Source organism: Elephas maximus, chromosome 16 (genome assembly GCF_024166365.1).
Source record: "Elephas maximus indicus isolate mEleMax1 chromosome 16, mEleMax1 primary haplotype, whole genome shotgun sequence".
NCBI lineage: Eukaryota > Metazoa > Chordata > Mammalia > Proboscidea > Elephantidae > Elephas > Elephas maximus.
Window position 1 is genome coordinate 77,885,810 of NC_064834.1, and position 20,470 is coordinate 77,906,279.

Here is a 20,470-nt window from a genome sequence, read left to right on the forward strand (position 1 = left end):
CCGCCCGCCCCGTCGAGCACTCGCGCCCGCCCTCCGCCGCCGCCGTAGCCTCTGCTGCTCCGCCGACGTAGCCCAGCCAGCCAGGTATCCTTGCCCACTCGCTCCCGAAAAAGATGGCGGGAGCCGGCTCGCTGAGAGGTTCAGGAAACTCAGATGACGTGAAAGGAAGGGGAGCTAAGTACCAATGGCCCTGGGACTTCGTGGCTGGCGTGCCCTGTGGACGCCCTTAGGTGAGGACAGTGGCCGTAGTCACCCCTTAAGTGTAGTAACCCCTTACGACGTGTGCAGTGCCAGCCCTCAAGTAGCTTATCCCCTCAAGGGACAGGGACACTAAGTGCGTGGACAGATGCCCTCCCCACGGTGAATGTAGAGCATGTGAGTGAGTTTCCCTAGTCCCTGCGTTTGTCCTTTCACTGACACTGGCCGAGTCCTCGGTGTCGGGGATACAAGGAGGGAAATCCCTGCCTTTCAGCAGCTGATGACAGTTAAGCAGTACAACACAGTGTGGCTGGTGAAGTGGATTGACGGTGGGAACTGATGAACCTAAGCGATTCATTTTTGCAAAGTTGAGCGCTGTACCTTGGCCAAACTACCCCCACCACCCAGGTGTTCTAAGGTTTTTTTTTCCCCCCTTTATGAGACCCGGAAATCTCCTTTATGATCTCTTTTCAGAGCAGAAAATGCTAAGCTTCCTTCTCGTAAAGACTGGTGATTTTCAGTTTACTTACTTGTGAGCCCTTGTCTCCTAAATCTAATTTTAAGCCCAGACTGCATTCTTGAATTTCAGACCCATAGATCTAACTACTGGGTATCTCCATTGGTGACCCACATGTAAACCAACCCATCTTTTTTTTCCCACCTTGTCCCATGTTCCACACCATCCACCAGTCTTCCTGTCTGGAGTTTTTCCAGGCATCCTACCTTTCCTCCCCAAACTAATCTCCAAAATATGTTTTTGCCCCACCTTCGGTTAGGTGTCCGTTGTTTCCCCTCCTGGTTAATGAGCTATCCTCCTAACTGGCCTCTCTGCATTGAGTTTCTCTCCCCCTCCCACGCCCTTTATGACAGTGCCTATATCTCCAGCCCCTGTTCTGTCACAGCCCCCCACACTGTGCCCCAGTTTCCTGACTATGCAGGTTCTTTGTACCTCACTGCATTCATACATACTACATCCTTGCCCTCCTTGTTCCTTTTAATTTATATGTCCCTTGAGTTCTGTGCTTTCTGATCCCCAAGCTGCTTGATATCTTTTGTCCTCCTATAACGCCGATATATACATCTTTCTTCAGACTTTATCACAGTGTTATAATTAACAATTTACTGAGGCTTCTCAAATCAGCAAGATATAAAAAGGTCTTGTTTTCCTCCATTGTTTTTAACAGCTGTTTTCCCTTTACATTCTGTAACATTTGCATTATTATAACTCAGCTCAGCTTCTCATACTCGAATGATTTCATCTTCTCACCTTCCCCCACCCCAGGCAAACTTGTTTTGAGACCTGACTGCCTGGGAAAGTGGTCTGGACTGGAGGGGCAGGCAGGGTCCGGCTCCTCTGGCTTTCTTTTAAGGCCTGTCTTCTCCAGCATGTTGGAAAAGGACCACAAAACCAAACCTGTTATGTTCACTGCACTATTTATTCACAATAGCAAAAAGATGGTAACAACCTAAGTGCCCATCAACAGATGGATAAACAAATTGGGGTACATATACACAATGGAATACTACACAACTATAAAGAATAACAAGGAGTCCGTGAAACATAACATGGATGCATCTGGAGGACATTATGATGAGTGAAATAAGTCAATCACAAAAGGACAGGTACTGTATGATCCCACTACTACAAAAAGTCAGGAATAGACATATACACAGAAAGCAACGTTCTTTAATGGTTACCAAGGATGAGAGGGAGGGGGAATCACTTTCTATATAGTAGACACTTGTTATTTTTGCTGATGGGAAAGGCAACACCCAATATGGGTGAAGTCAGCACAACTTGACCAAGGTAAAGAAGGACACCAAGAAGTACCCAAGAAAAAGGGACAATTCAGTAAATGCTATAACATATACAATATTCCAACAGCAGTAACAACAACCAAAAATTATGTGTGGTTATGTAGGTAGATATGTATCCATATGTGTGTATAGGAAGGCATATGTAAGTAAATGCACATGGATGTATACGTGTATCTGTAGTCGTATGTATGGACAGGTATCCTCCTCTAACCAAAAGCAGAGTATTCCTATGAAACATTTCATAAGCTGAGACAGCGTAAAGCGAAGAAGCAATTATCGTTGATTTATGTGGGGAAAATTTTTGAGCATTCCCAGACCCAAAAAGTAACATACCAAATCATATCAATAACACATAAAACCTGAAACAACACTAATGTATAGTAAAAGCATTAAAGACATGATTCTCACAGGCAATTCAAGGCTATGGCAGCTCGATACTGAGATGCTGACTAATTCCCCAGGAAGGAGCTTGGCAGTGCCACTCTCCCTGTTTGACGTGCATACTGCCTCTAACGGCTCACTGCAAAACAGATGCTGAAGATTATTTCCGCTTTTTGCCTTTTTTCATAAAAGCAAAATCCTCTTCAGATTTCTTTCTGTTAGCGAAAAGAGGTACTAATGTAGGTCTTTTGTAAAACCAAAGTGGCGTAAAGCAAACTTTTGAAAAGCGAGGGATACCTGTACACATTTGTGTGTGCTACGTATATATCCATGTATTTAACAAAACAGGAAACCCTGGTGGTGTAGTGGCTAAGTGCTATGGCTGCTAACCAAAAGGTCAGCAGTTCAGATCTGCCAGGTGCTCCTTGGAACCTCTACGGGGCAGTTCTACTCTGTCCTATAGGGTCACTATGAGTCGGAATCGACTTGACAGCAGTGGGTTTGGTTTTGGTTTTTTTTTAATAACAAAACACAGGGGCCACAGTTACGGAGGCTTTCCAGACATGCCAAAACAACTGGCAGATTGGTTTCCTGGGTTAAAAGGGTTAGGACCATGGTATCGGGGGACAACTTAGTCAATTGGCAGAACTAGTTTATACATAGAATATTCTACATCCTAGTTTGGTGAGTAGCATCTTGGGTATTAAAAGCTTGTGAACAGCCATCTAGTATACAACTGTTGGTCTCATGGAGTAAAAGTAAATGAACAAAATCAAAGTCCTAGAGAAGAAACTAGTCCACAGGACTGATAGCCCACACGAACGACAGTCTCTTCTAACCTGAGATGGGAAGATCTAGGTGGTGACCAGCTACCAATACTGACTGTACTGACCAGGGACACAATAGAAGGTCCCGGATAGAACGGGAGAAAAACATAGAACAAAATTGCCATTCCTAAAAAAGGCCGACCTACTGGACTGATAGAAACTAGAGGTATCCCCAAGACTGTCACCCTAAGATACCTTTTGAACTTGGCACTGAAGCCACTCCTGGAGGTCATCTTTCAGCCAAATAATAGATTGGATTATAAAATAAACAATATCACCTGTGAGTAATATTCTCCCTTAAACAGTAGACTGTATGAGACCAAATGGTTAACATTTACCCAAAAGCAAAGATGAGAAGGCAAGGAGGGGAAAGAAAGCTAGATCAATGGAAACAACAAACAACGGAAATAGTAAAAATGCTGACACATCGTGGAAATTGTAACAAATGGCATGGAACAGTTTGTATAAGAATTGTTAAATGGAAACCTAATTTGCTATATAAACTTTCACCTATTTTTATAAACAATAAAATATTATTTAAAAAACAAACTTGTTGGTTCCAACTCATGACAATCCATGTGTACAGAATAGAACTGTGCTCCACGGGGTTTTCAAGGCTGTGACCTTTCAAACTGGGTTTTTTTGGGACTTTTCAAAAGCATAACACCAGGCCTTTCTTCCATGGAGCCTCTGGGTGGGTTTGAACCGTCAACCTTTAGGTCAGTCAAGCACAGTTTGTGCCACCCAGGGACCTCTGGAAAAGGACAGCTGTCACCTTAATTGGCCCATTACAGATCTCTGCGGGCCTGTCATGCCTTCTGTGGCTGACATGACTGCTCGTCAGTGCCCTGGGCAGGCGTGCAAATGTTGGTTTCTCATGGGGCACATTAGATCTTCATAATCTAATAACTGCAATTTGGACAGTTCTACCTCCAGATCAACCTCTTGCTTGACTGCAGCCTCTGATGGTAACTTGGGCCCCATGCAGCATCTGCCGATGGGGCTCACTCCCCCAGACAGCATACCTCTCCCTTCAATGGTGTCCACTGAATTCAACCACAGGTGGTCAGAACAGGGGCTGCTGGTGCCAAATGGTTTGCTTCCCTCAACAGAGGTCAAGCACATGTCCACCTCACCTTAAACAGATGTGGAACTGCCCCTTTGCTTCCCTCCGTTTAGAGTGCTCTTAGTAATGTCTACATTGCTCTGCTGTTTACCCTGCACCAGACTAATTTTCTTCTAAACATGGCCCATAATCAGGATCCTTGCCCATGGAGCATATCGTTCCCAAACGTTGCCAGTGTCTGAATTCTTCCCAATCCTATAGCCCTGGCCACCGTCCCTCAGGTTTCTTGGAGTCATGAGGTGGTAGAATCTCTGCGACCACTTGTTGGGCTTAAGCTTTTATTTTAAATTATTTATCTCACCTATCTAGTACATAAGACAATGTAGATTAAAACTATCAAGTAAACTGAGGCAAAGGAAAAATGTTTAAAAGTAAAAAGCTCCTTAGACTAACAGATTAAATGTGAAATATACAGAATGAACTAGTATGCAGAAAAGGGTAACTCAGCAGGCCTGGCTTACTCAGACCTGCATATTCCCAAGAAAGAAGTTTTCAGGACTGGCTGCTGGCCAGCTCGTGGGAGCTGAGCTGAGCCCTTAGAATGCTCTTCCTGATAAAATGTTACTGCAAATCGCAGGTTTGAGCTGCCTGCCGCAAAGCCAATACTGAGACAGAAGGAGGTAAACAGTGAGAAGGCTTTATTAAATACCAGCATTGAAGAGACAGGAGGTTAAATTTCTCCCACATTCTAATTCTAAAGAGCGAGTGGGAGAGTTTTATAGGGGGAAGGTCAGGGTTACCTAATTTTTTTTTTTTTATAATTTTTATTCTTTACGTGAAAGTTTACAAATCAAGTCAGCCTCTCACACAAAAACCTATATACACCTTGCTACACACTCCCAATTATTCCCTCTCTAAATTTTTTTTTTAATGAGACAGCCCACTTTCTCCCTCCACTTTCTCTATTCGTGTCCATTTCGCCAGCTTCTAACCCCCTCCACCCTCTCATCTCCCCTCCAGGCAGGAGATGCCAACATAGTCTCAAGTGTCCACCTGATCCCAGAAGCTCACTCCTCACCAGCATCTCTCTGCAACCCATTGTCCAGTCCAATCCATGTCTGAAGAGTTGGTTTCGAGAATGGTTCCTGTCTGGGGCAACAGAAGGTCTGGGGGCCATGACCACCGGGGTCCTTCTAGTCTCAATCAGACCATTAAGTCTGGCCTTATGAGAATTTGGGGTCTGCATCCCACTGCTCTCCTGCTCCCTCAGGGGTTCCCTGTTGTGTTCCCTGTCAGGGCAGTCATGGGTTGTAGCTGGGCACCATCTAGTTCTTCTGGTCTCAGGATGATGTAATCTCTGGTTCATGTGGCCCTTTCTGTCTCTTGGGCTTGTAATTGCTTTGTGTCCTTGGTGTTCTTCACTCTCCTTTGATCCAGGTGGGTTGAGACCAATTGATGCATCTTAGATGGCTGCTTGCTAGCGTTTAGGACCCCCAGACGCCACTCTTCAAAGTGGGATGCAGGATGTTTTGTTGATAGATTTTATTATGCCAATTGACTTAGATGTCCCCCGAAACCATGGTCCCCAGACCCCTGCCCTTGCTACACTGGCCTTCAAAGCATTCAGTTTATTTAGAAAACTTCTTTGCTTTTGGTTTAGTCCAGTTGTGCTGACCTCCCCTGTATTGTGTGCTGTCTTTCCCTTCACCTAAAGTGGTTCTTAGCTACTAATTAGTGAATGCCCCCTCCCACCCTTCCTCCCTCCCAAAACAATGATTTCTCAGTTTAAACTATTTCTCAAGTTCTTATAATAGTAGTCTCATACAATATTTGCCTTTTGCAACTGACTCAGCATAATGCCTTCCAGGTTCCTCCATGTTATGAAATGTTTCACAGATTCCTACCTAATGTTTTGAGCACGTAGTCCACAGATGGTCTTATACATCACAAAACAACTACAAGAAACTCTTTATTAAACTAAAGATATGCATGTCAGACATCTGGACTCTAATCAGTATGTTTGTAACAGGCTGAAAAAACTCACGTAAGAATCTCGGCTAGTGGAACTGCTCTGCCAAGTCCACTCTGGCTGAGACAGGGAGCAAGAAAGAAAGTTGTAGATTAAAAACGTCAGGAGCCTTTCTGCCATTTTGCAGGCTGAAGGCCACTTCTCAGAACAAAGAAGAGACCAAGGCCACAGGAGCTGAGAGAGCTCCGCACCCCTTTGGAAGAGACCAGTGCAGCTGGTACAATAAAAAAATGTTTAGAGATTACTTGGAGCATCATTATGACGCTAGTTATGTCAAGCTCTCAATCACCCATTTTGAATAGGAGAAAACATGTTGTAAGGTATTAGGGTGTTATGTTTAAGAGTGGAACAGGCTGCTCAGCTATATCTTGAACAGAACCTGCACCATTTTCTAAAAATTAGAGATTAATCACAGCTTATACAGCTATACTAAAACAAACTAGAAAAATATATTCCCTCTAATATTTAAAACACTAGAGAAAATGTATTTTCTCTAATAAGAACATTTTTGTATGCCTGATACCTTTGGTCAAGCTGCGTAAGTTTAACCACAGGTCAGGGCAGCGAGGCGAGGCACGTAGCATTCTACCTCCTTCCTCAGAGCTTTCTTGCGGTGATCTGAGCAAGGTTCACCTCACATGCTAGGCGGGGACAGGGGGAAAGGATGATGCTTCTCTGGTTTTCAGTCTTGCAAACAAGTGGCAGCTTGTCAGAAAGCTACTGGCTGTGTTTGGTGGCAGGAACAGAATGCTTGGTGTAGACAGATTTATCATTGTTCTTTTATAAAATAGCTTCTCCCTAAAATTGCATTATATAAAATCTCCCACTTTCACCTCCAATGAATATAGGAAGCTAAATGACACAAAGTTTATACAAATTTACCAAAAACAAATTTATTGGGATATAAAAGGGAACATTACACTTTGCTACATTACTGAAGATTTTGCTAAATTTTATGACAAAAAATATACTATGGGGTGTATTTATACTTATCACTAAACTATCACTTTTTTTTTCTTTCTTGAGCTTCTTTGCTAAGCATCTTCATTGCCTTGGTATCTTCTAGTTTTCTTTGTTGGTATGATGTTCTTATCCTGTTTGGGAAGAAAAATATAACTCTTAAGTAATTTTGAAGAATAACTTTATAACCAATTCTGCACTACCAGAAAAAAAAAAAACAACTCAAATTCTTACTAAGTATCGTGCAGGTCCTCAGTTCTATAAAGTTAATTTTGAAGTTGGAAATGAGTTTTATGATATATCCTGCTCTTTTACTACTTGGTCCTTAAACATAAATATTCTCTTTTCATAGAAAGTTTATAATCTATTTCTAAATTTAAGACATAACGCAAGCAGTTTCTACATAAATGTACACTAAAATACCACCAAGAAAAAGTGAATTCAATTATAGAGAATCATCAGGACTAAATCTCTTGGGTCTTCTAAGTCAAACCACCTCTACAAAGTGGACACTCACTCAATTATGTGAGAGTGTGATTAAGGAACAGACACCCAAATTGGGCCCTCATGCTAGTGTCTTCTTGCAAGTAGCTGGGAGAAATCAGAGGTATTCTGACTGAGTTTACTTTTAAGATACCTTTTATGTAACAAAGCCTTCCATTTTAACCAATATTGGTTGAAACCTAATATGTATAATTTACCTAGGGAGTCCTTACTTGGCAGGCTCATCCATCTAGAAAGTTAGGTAACATTTAAACAACAAAAGATGAGATTTTGATTTTCCAAGACAGGTGCCCCAAAGCAGGAGGCTGCATGCACTTTACCTGCCGGTGAGCCCGTCAGGTGTTTGCTCCCCGACCAATCAGCAAGGCAGAAAAAGCGAATTGTGACACCAGGCATATTTGTAGCAGCAGTCACACTAACAACTTTATCAAGTGACCGCTGATGGAGGGAGGAGGGAGAGCTAGAAAGAGACAAGAATTAAAAAAATCTAAGACTTCGTTGGAATTCGGTAGCCTCTGAAGGCCACACCTTATGCAGTGTAGCACAGATATTCATGATAATGACCGAATATCAGGAAAAGGTCGAATTACAGACCACCTTCTTGGTCAGAAAATAATAAAGCATGAGGTACACATCACAGGTTATAATATAATGGTAACTATACAAGCAAGCAGCCTTGGTGGTGCAGTGGTTGAGAGCTCAGCTGCTAACCTTAAAGGTTGGCAGTCTGAATGCACCAGCTGTTCTTTGGAAACCCTGTGGGGCAGTTCTGCTCTATCCTATAGAGTAACTACTGTGAGGCAGTGGGTTTTTTTTTTTGGTATATAAGCTGATACCAAGGATATCATTGCTGACATGGATGGATCTTGGTTGAAAGCAGAGAATACCAGAAAGATGTTTACCTGTGTTTCATTGAGTATGTACAGGCTTTCAGCTGTGTGGATCATAACAAATTATGGATAACATTGCAAAGAATGGAAATTCCAGAACACTTAATCGTGCTCATGCAGAACCTAAACTTGAAGCATTTTCTGATGAAGATCAAAGACCACAGCCTTCATATGGATTACACCTCAACATAAAGAAAACAGAAATCCTTACAACTGGATCAATAAGCAACTTCATGATAAAAAGAGAAAATATTGAAATCGTCAAGGATTTCATTTTACTTGGATCCACAATTAACACCCATGGAAGCATCAATCAAGAAATCAAATGACATTACATTGGGCAAATCTGCTGCAAAAAAATCTTTAAAAAAAAAAAAAAAAGCAAAGATGTCACCTTGAGGACTAAGGTGCACCTGACCCAAGTCATAATATTTCAGTCAGCTCATATGCATGTGAAATCTGGACAATGAATACAGAAGACTGAAGAATTGATGCCTTTGAATTATGGTTTTGGTGAAGAATACTGAATATCCCATGGACTGCCAGATGAATGAACAGATCTATCTTGGAAGAAGTACAGTCAGAACGCTTGGAAGCAAGGCTGGTGAGACTTCGTCTCATGTATTTCAGACATGTTATCGGGAGGGACCAGTCCCTGGAGGACAAGATGCTTGGTAAAGTACAACCCACGGCCGTCAAGTTGATTCCAACTCATAGTGACCCTATAGGACAGGGTAGAACTGCCCCCATAGAGTTTCCAAGGAGCACCTGGCAGATTTAAACTTCCAGCCTTTTGGTTAGCAGCTGTAGTACTTAACCATTACGTCACCAAGGTTTCTGGTAAAGTAGACTCAGCAAAAAAGCGAGATGGACTGACACTGTGGCTAGAACCATGGGCTCAAGCATAACGATTGCGCGGATGGAGCAGGACCGGGCAGTGTTTTGTTCTGTTGTACATGGGGTCACTATGAGTCAGAACTGAGCTGACAGCACCTAACACCATCAAGGGCGGATGTGCCTATGGTCTCTACGAACATGTCTTACCATTATCACAATGTCTTCTGCTACCAGCAAACACCTGGTGACATCTGCCAAGGCATAGGTCAGCTTCTCTGAGCCTTCTTTCCTCTCTCTGGTATAGTCAGTCCTTCCTGCTAAGACTCCCTGCCCATCACCTAGTCACACTGGTCCTCCTGGTTAGCATGCTGGCCTGTCTGTGCCGTGTCCTGTGGTAGATCATCTGGGGAGCTCTGGCTCTCTTGGCACTCTCTAGCTTGTCCTAGAGTTTGTGCTAGTTAGGACAATTGGGGTTGCTAGAATTCTGATATCTGAGGAAGTTATTCCTACATTAGTTCCATCTACTGAGCTCAGAAAATTGTAATTATAGAGACAAACTCCGTGTGCTAAAAAGCAAATTTATTCCACTCACAAAGAGGTAACCATTCAACCTATTTTTCTTTTAAAGTAGCTACATCAGATATTCTCAAAAAGAATGCAAATAGAATTTAATCATGCCTTATAGATTTATTCAAATGATAGACAATTATGTGCTGCTAAGTTTGATATTACTTTAATAGCACTTAGAGTTCCTTAGCTTAACTGTTCTTTAGTTCAGGATGGGGACAGTGAAAGGACACAAGCACTCTCATTCAATAGAAAACTCTTAGTACTATCTCTTTCATGGACACCTGACTTTTATTTATTCCAGCTTTCAAAGACTGTCCTTTGAAATCCAGGCATAACCACTTTCCTGTTTTGGCAAGTTTAGCTGAACTAGAGGCTGAAGACAACTGCTTACAGTCTTCGTAAGGGGCGCAACATAAGCAGGCAGAAGGCAGTCACTAAATAAGGTTCTAGTGCTTCCTGAATCAAGTCTTCGTAATGTGGATTTATTAAGCAGAATTCCTAAAACATATATTAAAATACAGCTATGAAGACAAACTGTGTGTGCATCTTCCAATGGTATGGCTGGGAGTCAGCAGCATGTTGGATACAGTCATGTGTCGCTTAACATCCACACGTTCTGTGAAATGGGACATTACACGATTTGGACATTGTGGGAACACTGTGGGTGACATCTGCCAAGGCATGGGTCAGCTTCTCTGCAGAGCCTGGGCTCCTGGGTACATGGGCCCCAGGGGCTGCTGTGTGGCATACGGCTGGGGGCAGGTCCTGCTGTGGACACCTCACGTGAGCACTGGCTAGGTCCCGCCCAGTATGCTGCCCCTCAGCCCCATGAAGGTCATGGTGGGGAAGCTCTGGGCTGGGGCTGGGCAGCAGGGGAGTGGTCTCAGTGACCAGGTGCTCCACCCCAGCCAGCACTCGATGGCTGCCCACCTTGGCTGCTCAGGACTGGGCGCTCAGGAACAGGATCTTGCGCACACTCCTCCCAGCAGCGGGGGTACACGGGTGGGGGATGGCAGGGCAGCCTCGCTGCTGAGTCAGGCTGTGGGCATCCCCTGGAGGGCCCTGCTGGATGGCGGATGTATATTCAGTCAGGTGTTGCCCCAATGGACGTTATGCAGCGCGTGACTGTAATGTGTTTGCTTTGCCTGCTTGCAACGTGGGGCAAAAATACACCAAAATGTTCTGTGCCCACCAAAAAGAGAAGCAGTAAATTACTTACCTGCTTTGGATTTTTGGTAGCTGCTTCTTCAAAAATGCCTCTTTTGGAAGCACGTGTTACTTTTTGCAGTGATTTCATATCACTTTGGCTATGGCTTGGCTTTTTGGTTGGCTTCTCTTTACTACAAAGTTCAGCCTCTGATTTTGTCTGATTTCTAGATCTCAGTCTTGAGGATTGAATTCCCGGCACCGTGACTGGATCTTCTGAGACTTTCCCGGAGGGATCATCAGCAGCCTTCTCCGAGGTGTTCTCCGTGCTGGGCTCAGGATCAGACCCTTGCATCTTGGGAGTGGTGACAGGCACCTTATTTCGTCTTCCAGACCTCAAACCCAGAGCTGCTTCAGTGGCTGCTGCAGCTTCCTGCTGATGGCTTGTTTTAACGGGCATCTCTGTGGCTTCCTCTGTGCGTTTTGTTTCTGTTGAACTAGCTATACTCAGAAGTCCTTCTGGGTCTGTGCTTACTTTATTCCTACTTCTAGATCTTAAACCTCTGCCCTTTTGAGGAGGAATTGTGTGGTTTAGCAGCCGTCTGTCTTCCTCGTCCTTGTCTGTGGAGGCTTCCTCACATATAGCAGGCAGACAGCGGGAGTGCTGCGTTTCCTCACCGAGACGTGTACCCTGGCGTCTTGTCTTCACACTTGTCTCTTGCTTTAGTGCTGTCTCTTTTTCTGTGGAGGCTTCCTCACATGGAGCAGGCAGAGAGCGAAAGTGCTGCATTTCCTCACCAAGACCCTTTCTCTGGTGTCCTGTCTTCACGCGTGTCTCTTGTTTTAGTGCTGTCTCTTTTTCTGTGGAGGCTTCCTCACATATAGCAGGCAGAGAGTGGGAGTGCTGAGTTTCCTCACCAAGACCCTTTCTCTGGCGTCTTGTCTTCACACTTGTCTCTTGCTTTAGTGCTGTCTCTTTTTCTTTGGAGGCTTCCTCACATATAGCAGGCAGAGAGCGAAAGTGCTGCATTTCCTCACCAAGACCCTTCCTCTGGTGTCCTGTCTTCAAGCGTGTCTCTTGCTTTAGTGCTGTCTCTTTCTCTGTGGAGGGTTCCTCAGAGGGAGCAGGCAGAGAGTGGGAGTGCTGTATTGCCTCACCAAGACCCTTTCTCTGGTGTCTTGTCTTCACACTTGTCTCTTGCTTTAGTGCTGTCTCTTTTTCTGTGGAGGCTTCCTCAGAGGGAGCAGGCAGAGAGCAGGAGTGCTGCATTTCCTCACCAAGACCCTTTCTCTGGTGTCCTGTCTTCACGCGTGTCTCTTGCTTTAGTGCTGTCTCTTTTTCTGTGGAGGCTTCCTCACATATAGCAGGCAGAGAGTGGGAGTGCTGCGTTTCCTCACCAAGACCCTTTCTCTGGTGTCTTGTCTTCACACTTGTCTCTTGCTTTAGTGCTGTCTCTTTTTCTGTGGAGGCTTCCTCACATATAGCAGGCAGAGAGCGAAAGTGCTGCATTTCCTCACCAAGACCCTTCCTCTGGTGTCCTGTCTTCAAGCGTGTCTCTTGCTTTAGTACTGTCTCTTTCTCTGTGGAGGCTTCCTCAGAGGGAGCAGGCAGAGAGTGGAAGTGCTGTATTGCCTCACCAAGACCCTTTCTCTGGTGTCTTGTCTTCACACTTGTCTCTTGCTTTAGTGCTGTCTCTTTTTCCGTGGAGGCTTCCTCAGAGGGAGCAGGCAGAGAGTGGGAGTGCTGCATTTCCTCACCAAGACCCTTCCTCTGGTGTCCTGTCTTCAAGCGTGTCTCTTGCTTTAGTGCTGTCTCTTTCTCTGTGGAGGCTTCCTCAGAGGGAGCAGGCAGAGAGCAGGAGTGCTGCATTTCCTCACCAAGACCCTTTCTCTGGTGTCTTGTCTTCATATTTGTCTCTTGTTTTAGTGCTGTCTCTTTTTCTGTGGAGGCTTCCTCAGAGAGAGCAGGCAGAGAGTGGGAGTGCTGAGTTTCCTCACCAAGACCCTTTCTCTGGTGTCTTGTCTTCACACTTGTCTCTTGTTTTAGTGCTGTCTCTTTTTCTGTGGAGGCTTCCTCAGAGAGAGCAGGCAGAGAGTGGGAGTGCTGAGTTTCCTCACCAAGACCCTTTCTCTGGCGTCTTGTCTTCACACGTGTCTCTTGTTTTAGTGCTGTCTCTTTTTCCGTGGAGGCTTCCTCAGAGGGAGCAGGCAGAGAGTGGGAGTGCTGAGTTTCCTCACCAAGACCCTTTCTCTGGCGTCTTGTCTTCACACTTGTCTCTTGCTTTAGTGCTGTCTCTTTCTCTGTGGAGGCTTCCTCAGAGGGAGCAGGCAGAGAGCAGGAGTGCTGCATTTCCTCACCAAGACCCTTTCTCTGGTGTCTTGTCTTCATATTTGTCTCTTGTTTTAGTGCTGTCTCTTTTTCTGTGGAAGCTTCCTCAGAGAGAGCAGGCAGAGAGTGGGAGTGCTGAGTTTCCTCACCAAGACCCTTTCTCTGGTGTCTTGTCTTCACACTTGTCTCTTGTTTTAGTGCTGTCTCTTTTTCTGTGGAGGCTTCCTCAGAGAGAGCAGGCAGAGAGTGGGAGTGCTGAGTTTCCTCACCAAGACCCTTTCTCTGGCGTCTTGTCTTCACACGTGTCTCTTGTTTTAGTGCTGTCTCTTTTTCCGTGGAGGCTTCCTCAGAGGGAGCAGGCAGAGAGTGGGAGTGCTGAGTTTCCTCACCAAGACCCTTTCTCTGGCGTCTTGTCTTCACACTTGTCTCTTGCTTTAGTGCTGTCTCTTTTTCTGTGGAGGCTTCCTCACATATAGCAGGCAGAGAGCAGGAGTGCTGCATTTCCTCACCAAGACCCTTTCTCTGGTGTCTTGTCTTCATATTTGTCTCTTGTTTTAGTGCTGTCTCTTTTTCTGTGGAGGCTTCCTCAGAGGGAGCAGGCAGAGAGTGGGAGTGCTGAGTTTCCTCACCAAGACCCTTTCTCTGGTGTCTTGTCTTCACACATGTCTCTTGCTTTAGTACTGTCTCTTTTTCTGTGGAGGCTTCCTCAGAGGGAGCAGGCAGAGAGTGGGAGTGCTGCGTTTCCTCACCAAGACTCATGCTTTGGTGTCTTGTCTTCACACGTGTTTTTTTGCACTTCTTCTGGTGTTTCCTCCCTTGCGTCCTCCCAGCCTCCTCTGAATCTGCTGTCTCAGTTGTACTAAGTGGGCTAGGAGAGACTTCAGAGGCTGGGTTTGTTGTCGCGGGTCCAGATCTAGATCTAAGCCCTCGAGTTGCAACCTTCTTTGTGAAGACTTTGTCCAAGGAATGAGTAACTGTTTTCTCCTCATTCTTGCTCACAGACACTCTAGCTGCTGTACTAGATGAAACATCAGATTCTTCCACCTTAGCAGGGAAGACCTTATTTGAGCGTGTCACCAGGCCAAAATTACTGTTGATTTTCTTCCTAGATGTTAAAACTATCTTCTCTTCACCTGTAGGTTTGATTTTTTCTTGCGAACTCTCCATTGGTTTGTCATCTTCCTCTGTGTGCATAACCTCTGCTAAACTAGCCAAACTCTCAGTTTCTGGCAAATTTATACCAGTTTTACTTCTTCCCCTGGATCTTAAGGCTACTGCCTTTTTTTCCATAGGTCCATCTTCTGAGGTTTTCTTTTGGGAGCTCTTCAGAGTCTTCTTTTCACCTTTGTTTTCTTGAATTGTTTCTGGTGATGGAAGTAGCTGAGACTCTGGCACTTCTGTATCTGTTTTGCATCTATGTCTGGAACGTAGGGATGTTCCCTGATGCAGGTTCGTTTGAATATTTGGCTCAGTTGTCTTTTCATTTGACTCTGATTCCACTTTCTCTGTCTGATGAGGCAAATATTTAGATTCTTGCACCTCTCGACCCCTTTTGTTTCTGAGGCCATATCTTGTCCTTTGATTTATACCACTATCTTTCATGTTCGTTGGCCATAATTTTTCAGAGGCATTAGTCCGGGATTCTGTAACGTAAAGGGACATATATGTATTTACAAGTATGTCTATTTACATATATGTATATTTTTAAGTTCTTATTTGTAAAATCACTTTCCCACAAAGCATCATATTGGTACAGCAACTTGTCTTTTCACCTTATTTTTTAAACTTCACAAATGTGAAAATCTCAGGTAGCTTATACGGGGGCCAGACTGAGACAGATTGATGGCCCCAAAATAATTACATGATACCACAGTAATATATACTTTGGAGTTTTCAGGGATTCCTCAGAAAAAAATTCTAATTTTATCCAAACTCATAAGTGTGATGAGTGTTGGAAAAACTACATATAAACAAAGATTTCTACTTACCATCTTCACAAGGGTTATTACAAGAGGGGTTTTCTTGACTGTCTCCTGGTCCATCCTAAAAAATCAGAAGACATCCACAAAATTCTAATCATGAGTAAAGCAAATTTCAAAGTTCGACATGAAGAACATACCCATATATGAACTCAGAGTAATTCATTCAAAAACTTCACATGGACTTATTTTCTAAGATGCCAGGAATCTGAGATATTTAAGGTTATGCTTTGCCATTTTGTTCCAGTGGAGAAACGATCATCACACATGGGGGCACCATGAGTCGGAATCGACTCAACAGCAACCGGTTAGCTGGTTACTGAAAAGTCATAAATGAGGAACTCGAGAAAATTTTTAACCACAGTGCTTGAATGGGATATAAGTCAAATCTGACTATACCGATTTACTTAGAATAAAATGCCCCGTTAGATGGGCAGTAAGTTAATTTCTAATCCTTTAAAAATACTTCTAATGCTAGACAGGAAAATCCCTGTATCTGGAATTTTGCCAGACCTCTCAATATAGAAATCTCTATAACAATCCTGATAGTTAGGGTGTTCTCAAGAATACCCACCTCCTATTTATATTGTTCTGGATAAATCACTGGCATTTATTAAACCATTTCTACCCAGTGGTCCTGGTAGCAGTGTCTGGGAAAACACAGAATTATCTGCCCACCTTTTCTGTAAACAATTTTTCACATATTTGAAGACAACATAATTCCTTCACTCCCTGAGAAATTTCTTAAAATTTGTAGAAATAGCTTTGGCCGGTACTTTTTCTAAAGAAATCCCAAAATGATTCTTCACTATCACCTGTAGTTTTTCAATATTGAATGCAGACCCCTCAAAAAGGATTCCCAACTATAATGTTACAGCCTTACAAATTACTATACAAAGATTGAGAGCATGCTCTTCAAGATGACATTTACGATTACTGCTTTCACCTTATTTTTCGTGGCTGAATCCGATGTTTCTTCACATGCAGTGGAGTCAACTTCCATAAGCTTTGACAGCCCCAAGCCTTCAACTGGACTTTCTTTTAGGACAGGTCTTTCAGGCAACAGGCTTTCTTGTAATTCCTCTGGAATTGTGAGAACACCTGGATCACTTTCTGTGGGAAACTTGGCAATATCTGTGCAATCTTCTGGGTGTACTCTGGGAGTCATCATAAGGCTCTTCAAACCTGACAGATTTCCCATCCATTCATATGAACGCTTTGGCGTTCTCACGGGGGTCTTGATGTCTGTTGGCTCTTCTACTGGTGCTGTTTTTTTAGTAGAATTTCTCAGATGTTTTCTGACACTCCTCAGATACTCCGGCACTTCTCTGGGAGCTGCCCCAAGTTTCATGTTGGCTGCCTGGTATTCTCCTTGCACAGTTTGAGGTGGAGTTTTTAAGAGATTCATTGTCAGGGCCTCCACTGATTCTGGTTTTATTTTCAATGGTGGCCTCAACAGTGACTTGCCTGTTGGGCTTACTAGGGATTCTGGTTTCTGCTTCACTAGTTCATCTGGTTCCGCTGGAGTTGGCATGTGATCTTTCATGCTGGCCAGGTCTTCCACGAGCTCTGGGATTGCACTAGGGTCTTTGCACAGTCTGGGAGACATTCTTGGCCTTTCTCCTGACCTGGGTGTGCCTTTTGGAGTTTTCTGAATCTTTCGGCAGTCATCACCACTTATTGATTCCCCTGGTGATTCCAGTGTTGGTGTTTGAGCTTTCATGCTGGCCAGGTCTTCGCCGAGCTCTGGGCTTGTACTAAGGCTTCTCAGCAGACTCAGGGACATTCTTGGAGTTTCTCTTGACTTTGGTGTACATTTTGGAGTTTTCCGAATTTCTCTGTGCACTTCTTCATTACTTATTGATTCTCCTGGTGATTTTGGCGTTGGCGTATGATCACTCATTCCGGACAGGCCTTCCATGACTTTTGGGCTTGCACTAGGGTTTCTCCACAATCTTGGGGACATTCTTGGAGTTTCCCCTGACTCTACTGGACGTTTTGGAGTTTTCCTAATTTCTCTGTGGACTTCTTCATTACTTATTGACTGTCCTGGTGATTTCGGTGTTGGCATATGATCTTTTGTGCCAGCCAGGTCTTCCAAGAGCTCTGGGCTTGCGCTAGGGTTTCTCAGCAGTCTCAGAGACATTCTTGGAGTTTCTCCTGACTCTGCTGGGTGTTTTGGAGCTTTCCGAATCTCTCTGTGGACTTCTTCACCACTTACTGACTTCCCTGGTGATTCCAGTGTTGGCATAGGAGCTATCATTCCAGACAGGTCTTCCATAAGCTCTGAGGTTGCACTAGGGTCTCTCAACAGTGTCAAGGACATTCTTGGCATTTCTCCTGACTTAGGAGTGCATTTTGGAGTTTTCCGAATCTTTCTGTGGTCATCACCACTTATTGACTCCCCTGGTGATTCCAGTGTTGGCATTTGAACTTTTATGCTAGCCAGGTCTTCCACGAGCTCTTGTCTTGCACTAGGGTTTCTCAGCAGACTCAGGGACATTTTTGGAGTTTCTGCTGTCTTTTGTGTCCATTTTGGAGTTTTCTCAATCTCTCTGTGGACGTCTTCATCATGTATTGACTCTGCTGGTGACTCCAGTGTTGGTGTAGGAGCAATCATTCTGGACAGGTCTTCCACGAGCTCTGGGTTTGCAGTAGGGTCTCTCAGCAGTCTCAGAGACATTCTTGGCATTTCTCCTGACTTGAATGTGCGTTTTGGAGTTTTCCGAATCTTGCTGTGGTCATCAGCACTTATTGACTCCCCTGGTGATTCTGGTGTTGGCATTTGATCTTTCATGCTGGTCAGGTCTTCCACGAGCTCTGGGCTTGCACTAGGGTTTCTCTGCAGTCTCAGGGACATTCTTGATGTTTCTCCTGACTTTGGTGTCCATTTTGGAGCTTTCCGAATCTCTCTGTGGGCTTCTTCATTATTTATTGACTCTCCTAGTGACTTCAGTGTTGGCGTTTCATCTTTTATGCCAGCCAGGTCTTCAGCAAGCTCTGGGCTTACATTAGGGTCTCTGAGCAGGCTCAGGGACATTCTTGGAGTTTCTCCTGACTTGGGTGGGCGTTTTGGAGTTTTCTGAATCTTTTTGTGGTCATCACCACTTGACTCCCCTGGTGATTCTGGTATTGTTTGATCTTTCATGCTGGCCAGGTCTTCCATGAGCTCTGGGCTTGCACTAGGGTTTCTCAGTAGACTCAGGGACTTTCTTGATATTTCTCCTGACTTGGGTGGGCGTTTTGGAGTTTTCTGAATCTTTGTGTGGTCATCACCACTTGACTCCCCTGGTGATTCTGGTGTTGGCATTTGATCTTTCCTGCTGGCCAGGTCTCCCATGAGCTCTGGGCTTGCACTAGGGCTTCTCAGCAGTCTCAGGGACTTTCTTGATGTTTCTCCTGACTTTGGTGTCCGTTTTGGAGTTTTCTGAATCTCTCCGTGGACTTCTTCATTACTTACTGACTCTCCTAGTGATTTTGGTGTTGGAGTTTGATCTTTTATGCCAGCCAGGTCTTCAACAAGCTCTGCGCTTGCACTAGGGTTTCTCAGCAGACTCAGGGACGTTCTTGGAGTTTCTTCTGACTCAGATGTACGTTTTGGAGTTTTCCGAGTCTTTCTGTGGTCATCACCACTTGACTCCCCTGGTGATTCCAGTGTTGGCATTTGATCTTTCATGCTGCCCAGGTCTTCTACAAGCTCTGGGCTTGCACTAGGGTTTCTCAGGAGTCTCAAGGACTTTCTTGACATTTCTTCTGACTTTGGTGTGCGTTTTGGAGTTATTCGAGTCTCTGTGTGGACTTCTTCATTACTTATTGACTTTCCTAGTGATTTTGGTGTTGGTGTTTGATCTTTTATGCCAGCCAGGTCTTCAACAAGCTCTGGGCTTATATTAGGGTTTCTCAGCAGACTTAGGGACATTTTTGGAGTTTCTCCTGACTTGGATGTGCGTTTTGGAGTTTTCTGAATCTTTTTGTGGTCATCACCACTTGACTCCTCTGGTGATTCTAGTATTGGCATTTGATCTTTCATGCTAGCTGGGTGTTCCATGAGCTCTGGGCTTGCACCAGGCGTTCTCAGCAGTCTCAGGGACTTTCTTGACGTTTGTCCTGACTTTGGTGTGTGTTTTGGAGTTTTCTTAATCTCTATGTGGAATTCTTCATTACTTATTGACTCTCCTAGTGATTTCAGTGTTGGTGTTTGATCTTTTATGCCAGCCAGGTCTTCAGCAAGCTCTAGACTTGCACAAGGGTTTCTCCACAATCTTGGGGACATTCTTGGCATTTCATTTGACTCTGGTGTGCATTTTGTAGTTTTCCAAATCTTTCTAAGGACATCACCGCTTATTGATTTCCGTGGTGATTCTGGTATTGGTGTTCGATCTTTCTTGCTGCACAGATCTTCCACAAGCTCTGGGCTTACATTAGGCGCTTTCGGCTGTGTCTTCAAGGCTGCTAGAGTTTCTCCTGGTGCCAGCCTCTGTTTTGAAAGTTTTTGTGAGATGTCTTCAACCTCTACTTCTTGTTTTGTTGGAAGTAGTATTTTGTCAATAACATCTGTAGCAGAGAAATAATATTTGTTGTAAAGAAACAATACTACCTGCAAGTTCCTATTCAAAAACATCATAGTGGTAGGGGGAAAAAAAAAGGTAAACCAACCCAGAGTTTCAGGTTTTTCTCCTAATTTAGCTTCTTCAAACACTGTCTCTGATTTTTTGATACTGTCAGGACACACGTTGCTTCTGTGCGGCTTTTCTTTCCCTGGAGTCTTGAACATTTCTGACAGCCCTGTTACATGAAAATATTGGAAATGCAGTTACCATATTACTTATACACACAAACAACCATCTGAGCCCTCACATACAACACCAAATGATAGAAAATGAACAACAAATCACTGCTAGACTTCCAGAAGACAGGGCTTGATAGGAGAGGGAGA

The 20,470-nt window shown here is 44.2% G+C and overlaps 1 protein-coding gene across 3 annotated transcripts in view; it reads right to left on the bottom strand.

Moving 5' to 3' along the window:
* Window positions 1-7,221: 7,221 nt before the first annotated feature.
* MKI67 (marker of proliferation Ki-67) overlaps window positions 7,222-20,470 on the bottom strand; it is a 29,410-nt gene continuing 16,161 nt past the window's right edge. For 2 of the 3 annotated variants that reach the window (XM_049855527.1, XM_049855528.1), the window contains exons 11-15: window positions 20,191-20,319; window positions 16,481-20,088; window positions 15,544-15,598; window positions 11,300-15,198; window positions 7,222-7,413 (exon numbers count right to left, since the gene is read on the bottom strand). In XM_049855527.1, the coding sequence (XP_049711484.1) occupies window positions 7,354-7,413; window positions 11,300-15,198; window positions 15,544-15,598; window positions 16,481-20,088; window positions 20,191-20,319 (7,751 nt within the window). In that variant the 3' untranslated portion in view covers window positions 7,222-7,353. Of the gene's footprint in view, window positions 7,414-7,649; window positions 8,244-11,299; window positions 15,199-15,543; window positions 15,599-16,480; window positions 20,089-20,190; window positions 20,320-20,470 lie in introns of those variants that run through there. The other variant, XM_049855529.1, reaches the window with a different exon arrangement.